Source organism: Camelina sativa, chromosome 2 (assembly GCF_030686135.1).
Source record: "Camelina sativa cultivar CO46 ecotype springtype chromosome 2, ASM3068613v1".
Taxonomy (NCBI): domain Eukaryota; kingdom Viridiplantae; phylum Streptophyta; class Magnoliopsida; order Brassicales; family Brassicaceae; genus Camelina; species Camelina sativa.
In genome coordinates, this window is record NC_141881.1 from 15,165,744 (window position 1) to 15,177,762 (window position 12,019).

Genomic DNA, 12,019 nt, shown 5'->3' on the forward strand with positions numbered 1-12,019 from the left:
CTTTTCAGTTGACAAAGTATATGAAGTAAGTTCTGAAGATCAAGGCGATGAAGAGTGTGAAAAACAGTTATCTACAGTGAGTGAATTCCATGTTTTTAAACCTCTTTCACAGGTCTAAGTCTCTGTTTTGCTTGAGGGCAAGCAAAGGCTAAGTCTGGGGGAGTTGATATATCATAGTTTTTGTGGTTTTTAACCATGGTATAAGTGTGCTTTTTGAGTCTTTTGATTTATTTTCTAGGTTGTTTTTGAGTCTTTATAGGTTTAGGTACTCATTGGCACTGATGGAACACTAGGGAGCTAAAAGAGGGTGACACTACAAGAAAACATGGATTTGCCGACTACAAAAACAGTCGCAAACTACTTAGTTACGACTGATTGGCGACTGACATATGTAGTCGCTAAACAGTGCATCGCTAAAATAATCAGTCACCAAACAGTCGACACGGAGCTACTAATTGGCGACTGATAATTGTGGTCGTTCTTCCCTTGCCAAACAGTCGCTAAAGTTGCGACTGAATTTGCAACGCTTTAGCGAATGATCTGGTTACTCATTTTCGACTATTTTGGATACTGTTTTGTGTATGTTTCGGTGACTGTTTTACGACTGTTTAATTATCACGTTTTTAAAAAAAATCTGGTAAAAACGAATTATTTGATTTTGTAATACCAAAACTGATTATGAAAACTATAACTAAAACATAACAAACATGAAATTAAACAAACACATAAGTTTAATTTTACATCCAACATCGTAGTTGAAGAAAACATCCAAACATAACAAGAGTACAAGTCACAAATATTACAAAAGTTTTCATAATCATAAAGGAAGGAGGGATAGTGAAGGAACCTAACTTTGAACATCAAAAAGGTTTGGGTCATTGGTTTGAGACTCGAGGAAGGCGACATAGTTTGGGTTAGTCTTGAGGAAGCTCACCAAGCATGAGATCTCTGCTTGTTGCTCAGATGCAACCCGTAAAGCCTCAGCTGCAACCTGTGAAGCCTCTGCGTCACGCTCTGCTTGTAGAGCTTCTTGTTGCTTTATTTTGCGGTTTGCTTCTTCAAGATTGGTCGTTATTGTCCAGAGTAGCCAACTTAGCTTCCATTTTTTGCTTATATGCCTCATGAACTGCTTGCGCCTTCTTATCCACAAAAGTCCCATCTTTTTTGGTATGAGTCCAAATGAAACTTCAGGAATAGTTGGCGGTCTTCCCAATTCCACTTCCTGAAAAGTTAGACAATGAAAAGGTTAGATAATGAACCATCTGATGTAACTTATTAAACAATGAAAAGGATAACTCACCATCTCTTGTTCGATTTGTAAGTAAGACTTCGGCCCTGATACATGCTTGTGAGGGCCAAGACCATTACGGTCAGACATTCGAGCTGCTGAAGTGGTTGCTCTCTTTGCAATGGCTTCTTCTGTGTTCCAATAGTCACACATTTCTTTCCAAAGAGTTTTCTCAATCCAACTCGGTTTTGCTTGATCTCGCTGAGCTGCTGCCTTGGAAACCATGTCTTTAATACGGTTTTGACAAATAGTATAGAACTTTTGTTGAACCACACCGGTTAGTGAGGGAACCCAAGTGTATGTTTTCTACAAAAGAAGACTAGTGTTAGTGATAAAAAAAAAACCAAAAAAAAAACTATAAATACAGAAATCAAATTGAAAGGAGTAGAAGTTTACCGCGAATTCCAAGAAGTAGTTTTCTCTTCTTGCAGTAGGAACACAACCCCAACTGTAATATGCACCATCAAACTTGTTTGTAAACACTATTGTAATCTTCCGGGTAAGTGATGACTTGTCTTTACCAAACCTTCAAACACAAACACACAAACAAATCAAAAGTAAAATTCTAATCAAAACCTTCAAACATAAACAAACCTAAAACTTCTAATCAATCTAAAATAAACCTCCAAACACAAACAAACCTAAAAATTCTAATCAATCCAAGTAAAATTCTAATTAATCTAATCAACTAAAAATCCTAATCTTACCAAGTGGTTCCAGGCTCTAATGAGGGAGAGAGGACAGTGGTAAACAACTCACGGCCTGGTTGGACAAGCATGTCATGCAAAGAAGCGAGTACATCAGCTGGGAGATTTGATTGCCTTACACCATCATCCTCAGAATCAGCTTCTTCCTCATGTGAGTTTTGCGCTTGAGAACTCTGATGCGATGCAGAAGGTGCTCGAGGTTGAACAGGTTGAGAAGAGGGTGGTCGATGATTTGAGACGTGAGGAGACTGTTGAGGTTGAGGAGACTGTCGAGGTAGATTCGAGACTGGAGGAGACTGTTGATGATGATTTGTGACTGACGGTTGAGGAGACTGTCGATGATGATTCGTGACTGACGGTTGAGGAGACTCTCGAAGTTGACTCGAGAATTCTGGTAGATTCGTCGCGGAGGCGAGAGGTTGAGGAAAAGGACGCCTGATTGGAGCTTCGCTGGCAGGGGATTTTCCAGGAAAGATCCTCGAGTTCTAGAACAGATTCGTCGGAGGTGGATAGTCTCGGTAAGAAGGTGTAGGTCTCTCTGGAGGTTGGAGGATTGGGACAGGAATTCCCTGAGAATCAGTGTCTGGATCTCCCTTGTTCGCCGGCGTGAAGGCATATTGGTTGGGAAGAGTAGCGGGTCTTCGATTTGCCGTTTGTGAGGTTCCAGAGGTTCGATTCAAGGGGTTTCTTCTTCCTCCTCCTCTTTTCTTTACTCCAGCCATCAAGGGTTTACGGTTTCGTCGAGTGAGAGGAATTTAGATCTAGGGTTTTGAGGTTTCGCCGTTTCGTCTCGAAGAAGAAGAAAGAATTGAGAAAAGAAATGTTGGATTAGGGTTTGTTCGGGGAAGAAAGGGAATAAAGAATGGGTTTTCGTGTTTTGTTACGACCCAAATTTTGTTAAGGTCCAAATTAAGTCGCTAAAATGTAGCTCTTTTGTCGCAGTTTTTTAGCAACTGTCAAACTGGTCTCCAAATTAGTTGCAAATTGGTGACTACACTGCGACATTATGCACCAGTCTCCAATTAGCGTCTACTAGGCGACTGTTTTATTATAGTAGCCATTCAGTAGCAAAACAATCGCAATTCAGTCGCTAAATTTAGCGACTGTGTTTTTAGTCGCAACTTGCAGTCGGCAATTCCATGTTTTCTTGTAGTGTGATTTGGAGCATAATCAAAGCATGAAGGCTGATCAACAAAGCTGGGAGACGAGTTTAAGAGTATGCATTGACCGATGCAACCAAGGCATCGATCGATGCAGGTGCCACAAAGCCAATCGGAAATTTTCTCCACAAAGCTTTAGAAGATTTACAAAATTTGCTTAAGTTTCCCTTAATTGCAATTAAGGCCCAAGACGTGTTTTAGAGTATTTATAGGATTTTTATGGTCATTGTTTAGACCTAAGTTATTTTTCTAGCAATTTTGATTCCAACCACCTTTTGATTGAGAGCTTTTGGGAGAGACAGATCTGATTTCATCTGTAGAGAGAAGATTCTTGAACTCCCTTCTTACTTCTTAATATCAATTGCTTATTATTCAGAAAAGATGTCTTGTTCTTCATTAAACATGTCTGAGTAATTTGTTTGTTAGGTTTAGAGTTTTTCATAGGGTTTTTACGGTTTATTAGATCTATTATTTTTAGGATTCATTATCTTCTGTGATCTTCATCTTAGGTTGTTCTTCATATTGATTCTTGAGTGATCACCTAGAATTAATACATAGGAAAATAAATTGATATAAGAATATAATTGATTTTCCTGATTAAACGTTTTGATGAACAAAATTATTTCTTGCAAAGAGATTTGATTTAATAATTTTTGTGAACAATCTAAACTTGTTTTTAAAGCTGATTTTTAACCTTGAATTTTGCAAAGAGATTGGATTTTCTGGTTTTAAATTTAGATAATATTTGCAGTGAGAACTGATTTATTTTACAAGAGTGTTTAGAGTTCTAGATCTGATTTTGAATTGCTTGAATCCTAATTATTTGATTGATTTAATCTTCCACAAATTCTTGAGAATTTCCCTAGGCCTAGCTCATTGATCCTTTGAATTTATAACACTTTTAATTCTGTTTTGCATTGTCTTTAATTTAATATTTTGATTTAGCATAATTAAAAGAGTAATAAGTCTATTGTGTGAACTAGAGTCTCTGTGGATTCGACCCCTAGAGTATTACAACTGCAAGGCTGTTAGTACCATTAGGGTATTACAATTTGAGCATATCACTCATATTTATTTTAATGGCCATCTACTTGCCCTTACAAGAGGGATTAGTGCGGAGTCCATGAAACATCTCTTGAGCAATCAGAATATTATATGTAATTAACCGTCCCTCCACAAAAGCCGATTGAGTCTTAGAGATCAATGCTGGTAAAAACGTACGCAGCCGCTGACATAAGATTTTTGATATAATCTTGTAACCAACATTGCATAAACTAATGGGCCTCCATTCAGACATCCGGTTCGGTTTATCCACCTTAGGTATAAGACAGATATTTGTCATATTTAGTCATCTATCGAAATCACCCCCTAAAAGAAATAGTTGCCCAAAAGCTTTAAATCAGCCTTAACCGTACCCCATGCACACTGATAAAAAAGGGCCATCATACTATCTGGCCCGGAGGCTTTATCAGGGTGCATCATAAATAAAGCCTCTTTGATTTCCTGTTCTGTGAATGGTTGCATCAGTGCCTCGTTAATTTCACCCGTGATGGAAGTACAAACTTCACCCAGTGTTTCCTCAAAATCTGTAGGATATGTGGATGTGAATATCTCCTGGAAATAAGTGGCAGCTATACCCTGAACCTTAGTCTCCTCTGTCACCCAATGGCCGGCCTCGTCATGAAGCCCAATAATGCGGTTCTTAGCCCGTTGTTGTTTCATCTGGGCATGAAAATAACTAGTATTTTGATCCCCAAGGCGCATCCACCGACTCCGACTTTTCTGATACCAGTAAATCTCTTCGTCCCGATAAGCCTCATGCAGCTTCAAAGTCAATTCCGAAATAACCTCAACAGAAACATAGTCATCCGCCTGAGCAGACGCTAAACTAGTCTTTAAATCCTCAATCGTTTCCCGACCGTACGGAACCTGCGCTTTCTGCCACTGAGAGATCGCCTGACGGCATTTAATAATCTTATCCATCAAGTTCCCAGTTGCCCCTGCTACCCCAGAATCCCAACCCTCTGAAATGGCGCCGAATAACCCCTCTTTATCAAGCCACCGTCGGTCAAAACAAAAACTGCTCCTCCCTCGCCGGAATTTATCCTCGAGGGAAGCTAAAACCAGTTTATGATCCAAAGCAATCATTGGTAAATATTCCGTGAAGGAATCACTGAACAAGTCATGGAGCTTCTCATTGGCTAGAGCTCGATCAAATCGACAACGAATTGGCTTTTTATCCCACCAACCACGCCAAGACAAGCTATCCCCAACCGCAGGAAACTCTAGTAAACCCATTTTTAAAAATATAAAAATATAAAATATGATTATCTTCTATTTTTAAAAATATAGAACAACATTGAAATATAAAAAAATTATGTGTTAGCAAAAAAGTGTATCCCATAGTATACTATGGGTTCAAACCTAGTTATGTATTATTATTTTTTATTTGATAAGATTAATCCACATTTTTATATAAACGGTTAATGGTTTCTCGCAATATAAACGTTTCTTCAAATATTCAAACTATCGTCACTCCTTGTTTTAAAAATCGCCAGGTGTTAGTCAGACGGTGAAGGAGGGTCTAGCGATTAATCAGAAAATCAAATTTCAATCGGAGATTAATTAGAAACTAGTTTTAAGGGTTTTATCTATATATGTGTATAATATATTAAATCTGTAAAATATTAGTAAGAGTTAACATTAGTCCAGCGGTTTTCATATGTATTAAAAGCCTAGATATCACTAATTCGAACACCACATTCTCATTTTGCGCTTTTTTACAGTTTTTTAAATAAATGCAAAACAACGAAAATGCCCTTGTCTTCTTCCTCTTGTATGTCTATCTGTAACGATCTGTAAACCCTAATTTAACTGCCTCTTCATTTTTTCAACTATTAGTTATTTTACCTTGTTATTATCAAAGTTTCAGCCCTCATATAAGAGATCTATGAAAGAAAATCATAGTTAGAAGTTCAAAAGCCCTCAAAAATTTTTTTTTTGATATTTCCAATTTGTTGGCCAATTAGGGTGAAATCCCGGCAGTAAGGAGCCACCCAGCGTTTAACCAGCGATTATACGGGCGCCTAGACCGATTTTTAAAACAGGGTCGTTACCATATCAATGACCCAAATATATAAAAAGATAGTTAATCCATGTGTAATACGCTTACAAATATAGTATGAAACTTGTGAACATTTTAGAGTGAATGGAGGGGACGAAAATCCAAAATTCGAATGAAAGTGATATCTTCTCATCACGGATTCTAGTTCAGTCTAGCAACAAGACAATGAACTCCACCACCTCCGGGATGGTTCAAGTGAAACTTTGACAGTGACCTTATTCAGGAGAAGGGAGATTTTACACAAATACATGAACTATTTATGGTTATTCAGAGACGAGGGAGGTCAAGTGTTATTTATCAGGGTGTACAAAGTTTCAAACCTCTTTTTCATCTTCGGGATGAAACTATCGGTTTTCTTTTATATATATATATATATATATATATATATCTGATCGGCTTATCCGGCCTGCCACAAAAATACTATCATGTGGACTCGTCGCCAACACCTAAATGTTGGACTACTACACTACCTAACCCTAAGTTTCAAATGTGTTCCAACTAATATCCAGGAATAATTTGGCCGCCTGCATTTCTAACTATCAGGTAAACCAACTCGGCTACATTTCTAACTTTCCAATAAGATGTTGTTAACAACAGAGAGGAAGCTCGAACTTGGGACGTGAGAGTTTCACCCTTTTATCCATGATGGCCCTACTACTAGTCCACCACCGCTTGGGCAAATTTTATGCATAATAAATAAAAAATAAAAATATTGGCTTCTATGGAATAAAATAAAATAAAAAAAGTAAACAAATTATCTAAAATTTAAAGGGAAATTTGAACCTATAACCAACAAAAAATATTTAATTCATTGTCTAACTATTCTATCCATGAAACTGTTATATATTATATATTTTATATATTAATGACTAACTTATCCCTATCAACACCACCTTCTACCACCACCCTCTACCAACACCTCCGACCACCGTCAACCACCCAGCTCCGGCCACCGTTCACCACCCAGCACCGGCCACCAAACTCCGGCCACCATCCACCACCTTCGGTGGCCAACTCCGGCCACCTCTGGCCACCAAATTCGGCGGCCAACTCTGACCACCTCTGGCCACCAACTCCGGCCACCCTTAACCACCACCTCCACCAAACCATCAACATCCTTATTGGTAAATTTTACTACCCCTTATGTTAGATACTTAATTTTTTGAATTAACCTGCTATTCTTAAATACATTTCCTATTTTGGCTACCACACTAATTCACCCAAATTTAAATTGATTCTTAAAACAAACATAATTTTTTTTGTACACATTATATGGGCTATGCTGGACAGATCGTGAGTGCATACTCAATTGCATATCATTTTAACAGAAAATTAATTTGTACAATGTGTTAATATTTTAAAATTCAAAATGCCCGATAAGACCCAAATTTAAATAGATAAAAATGACCTTAACAAATAGAGCACACTCCAGATTTAATAAATTTAGTTTAATCAAATTTAAAATATCACAATAAATAAACAAATTCAGGAAAAATAACAAACATAAGTTGTAACATCCGCGAACCAAATTGGGGATTTGGGGAGTGGGTATCGATCGACACCAAGAGCAGTGCCGATCAACACCAAGAGGAGTGTCGATCGACACCAAAGAATTCTGGTTCGACCTGATTGTTTTAATTGTCGATTCTGGTTTGGTTTAATTTAATTGGGTTATCTAAACAATGTATATAAGCGGAGGAGCGACCCAGGTTGAGGGTTTTGAGTGTTTTGTCACCGTTTGAGTGAGGAAAAGAGAGATAGGAGAGAGCTTGTGGGTTGAGAGGTTTTAGGCTTGTTCTTGGTGATTTTTGGGAGATCTGTTGTTGTGGAAGGGAGTTTTGTTGCTGGGAATGAAGGAGAAGCTTCTTAAGGTTGATTCTATCATTTTTGAGCCAAATCTTCCTACGAAAGAGGGGAGTGCATGACCATGGCTGATCTAAGCCTGAGAATCCTTTGTTTTGCTTGTTTTTTGGCTGTTTGTGTTATTTTCTTGTATGTTTGGGGTTGGGATGTGGTTCCCATGTGTTTCCAAGGATTTTGGATGCGTTTTGGACGATTTGGAGGTTTTGGGAAGCGGTTCTTCGACTTTCGGCTTCGTACAGATCGTGTTGCAGAGTCAGTGTCGATCACCAAGTAGGTGTCGGTCAAGACCATGTTGGAGCCAGTGTCGATCAACACCACTCTGGTCTCGGTCGACACCAACTTGTCTGTTGCGTGGTTTCCTGGTTTGTTGTGTTGTTTGTTGATTGCTAAACATTGGAAACTCAGTTACTTGTATGTATAGCCCAGTAGATGGGAGGATTGCCTCACTAAGTTTTTGTGATAATACTTACGCATCTCATTTGTTGTTTGTGGTGTGCAGGTTTGTGAAGTGGAATCATGGCGATGAGGAGGAGGATGATCTAGGGTCTTGTTTGTGTGTTGTTGGTTATATTATTTATGTTGGAACCTTGGTTAGGGTTATGTTAGGTTGCTGGATAGAATGGTTAGGAATGTTATTGTATTGATGATATATTGGTTTTGTATTATTCGTATGTTTCCGTTGTGCTTAATGGTTATTGTTGGTTTAATGATGAGTTGTGGTTTGGGTTTGTTTAATTAAGTAGTATGGGATGCTTAATTATATTGTAATTATTATTATAAAATAAAAAACGGGTCAGGTTGTTTCAGTGTGGTATCAGAGCCATTACGATTCTAGGATGGTTACGTGGATGGTTTAGAGCGGTTTAGGAATTTAATTGTTGGAATTATTTTCTTGTTGCTTGATTCATGATGTTGGTAAATTAAATTGATTATGAGTAGTTAGTCAATTTGTATGTGGTATGGAGTCCTAGTATCATCCTTTTCAAGCCTTCAATGAGATTCCACGGTAAGTGATCTTGTGTGTTGTTAGTTGTGTAGTGTTTTTAGCTTCTGTGCGAGAGGTGCAGTTGGCTATTGAAAGTTGTTGGAAGGTGGTGGATCATGCCAGTATCAGGAAATACTATTGGCAGTGATTGGTGGGAGTGAATGTTTTGCAAATGGAATTCTTTTGGATTTTTTGACTCTTGTGTCATGTGGAAAGGAAATAGCTCAGAAATTCTATAAATGGAAAGTTTCCATAAATAGAAAGTTCTATAAATGGAAATTTGTCATAAATAGAAAGTTTCTAAAAATGGAAAGTTCTATGAATAGTTAGGACTTGTCTATTTTTGGAAAGGAGATGTGAAATGCTGGAGTGGCGGGAATGTTTAGAGTTTGACCTGCAGAGTGGTCACAGATGAGATCATCAGTTCTCAAGGATTTTTGTTTTGATTGGTGATGACACGGTGTTAAGAGAATATGCGGGTTCTAAAAATAGGAAGTTTTATGAATAGTTAAAATTTACCTATTTATGGAAAGTTCGTTTGCAAATAAATAAAAAGTTCGATGAATAGTTAGAACTTGTATATTTTTGGAAAGGGTGTTTGTAAACACCGAAGTGTTTGAGATGTTAGGAGTGAGGCATGGGGGTGGCCATGGTAGTGGTGATATTCTGGGAGAAAATATGGTATTAGTAGGACATTGAGATGTTCTACGCGGATCACGGGGGTGGTCCTGGTTGGAGAAATGCTTATAGACATTATGACTGTTTGCTATAAGAGCGGGGGGGGTTCTTTAACAACTCATGAGGAGATGGGGGTTCTCCTGAGGGGACGGGGGTTCCCTAGATACCGATAGCTCGAGGGACTGTGGTCCTGAGGGTGGCAGAGGAGATGGGGGTTCTCCTGAGGAGATGGAGGTTCTCCTGGTACCGAGATCTCGAGGGTAACGACCGAAGATTGAGACGGTATGGCTCAAAGACGGGGGTCTGAGAGTGTGATCGGTATGGCTTGAAGGTTGCGACCTAAGAGCAGATGAGTTGGTGGCAAAAGTATCAAGGACGTGGGGATAAGCATGGTAACCGGATGTGGATTTAGGAGATTGATGGGGGTTCAATCTTAGGTTTCCAGTTGAGATTGGATGCGGATCTCGGGGTTGATGGGGGTTCAACTTCGGGAATTCTGTGTGTTGACCGGGAGGGTCAAGTGTATGCTGGGACCAGAGTGGTGATGATTGGGAGAGTATGGTTTGGATTGACCAGTGGGGTCAGGACTTTGTTGACCGGTGGGGTCAAGATTGTGTGGACCAGTGGTGTCAGAGTTGCGGCAGACCAAATGGTTGGATGGTGCGAACCGTTGCGACGGTGGTTTGATGAGTTTTGCGGATGAGTGGCAGTGTGTTCAGCTTCGAGGATGAATCTTTTGTTAGAGAGGGAGAATTGTAACATCCGTGAACCAAATTGGGGATTTGGGGAGTGGGTGTCGATCGACACCAAGAGGAGTGTCGATTGACACCAAAGAATTCTGGCTCAACCGGATTGTTTTAATTGTCGATTCTGGTTTGGTTTGATTTAATTGGGTTGTCTAAACCATGTATATAAGCGGAGGAGCAACCCAGGTTGAGGGTTTTGAGTGTTTTGTCGCCGTTTGAGTGAGGAAAAGAGAGAAAGGAGAGAGCTTGTGGGTTGAGAGTTTTTGGGCTTGTTCTTGGTGATTTTTGGGAGATATGTTGCTGTGGAAGGGAGTGTTGTTGCTGGGAACGAGGGAGAAGCTTCTTAAGGTTGATTCCATCGTTTTTGAGCCAAATCTTCCTGCAAAAGAGGTGAGTGCATGACCATGGCTAATCTATGTTTTGCTTGTTTTGTGGCTGTTTGTGTTGTATTCTTGTATGTTTGGGGTTGAGATGTGGTTCCCATGTGTTTCCAGGGATTTTGGATGAGTTTCGGACGATTTGGAGTTTTTGGGAAGTGGTTCTTGTACTTTCAGCTTCGTGCAGATCGTGTTACAGAGTCGGTGTCGATCGACACCAAGTAGGTGTCAGTCGACACCATGTTGGAGCCAGTGTCGATCGACACCACTCTGGTGTCGGTCGACACCAACTTGTCTGTTGCGTGGTTTCCTGGTTTGTTGTGTTGTTTGTTGATTGTTAAACATTGGAAACTCAGTTGCTTGTGTGTATAGCCTAGTAGATGGAAGGATTGCCTCACTAAGTATTTGTGATAATACTTACGCATCTCAATTATTGTTTGTGGTGTGCATGTTTGTGAAGTCGAATCATGGTGATGACGAGGAGTATGATCTAGGGTCTCATTTGTGTGTTGTTGGTTATATTATTTATGTTGGAACCTTAGTTAGGGTTATGTTAGGTTGCTGGATAGAAAGGTTAGGAACGTTATTGTATTGATGATATGTTGGTTTTCTATTATTGGTATGTTTCCGTTGTGCTTAATGGTTATTATTGGTTTAATAATGAGTTGTGGTTTGGATTGTTTTAATTAAGTAGTATGAGATGCTTAATTATATATTGTAATTATTATTATAAAAAAAAACGGGTTGGATTGTTTCAGAGTATAAAAAGGTTTACCTTAATTTATAACCGTTCACACTTGCCTTTAATTTAAAGTTTTTAATCTAACAATAACAAAACATACGTCCAAATGAAACCAAAAATAATTGAAATACGAGTAATATATGATAACAATAACGACACAAAAAAATAACTCAAAGTATAAAATTAGAATATCTGAATATGGAAAAAATACAATCAAAATATGACCAAACAAATACAAAACAAATGTACGTAGAATAATAAATGTTTAAAATATTAAATCAAATAGAGAAACTTAAAAAAGAAAAAAAATCATAGAAAACAATGTGTAGATCTCCTCTATAGTCTTAAA

The 12,019-nt window shown here is 38.6% G+C and overlaps 1 protein-coding gene across 1 annotated transcript; it reads right to left on the minus strand.

Moving 5' to 3' along the window:
• Nucleotides 1–4,523: 4,523 nt before the first annotated feature.
• Nucleotides 4,524–5,453, minus strand: LOC147948652 (uncharacterized). Its single transcript, XM_087468011.1, has one exon. The coding sequence runs from the start codon at nt 5,451–5,453 to the stop codon at nt 4,524–4,526; it is 930 nt and encodes a 309-aa protein (XP_087324137.1).
• Between the last annotated feature and the right edge of the window lie 6,566 nt (nt 5,454–12,019).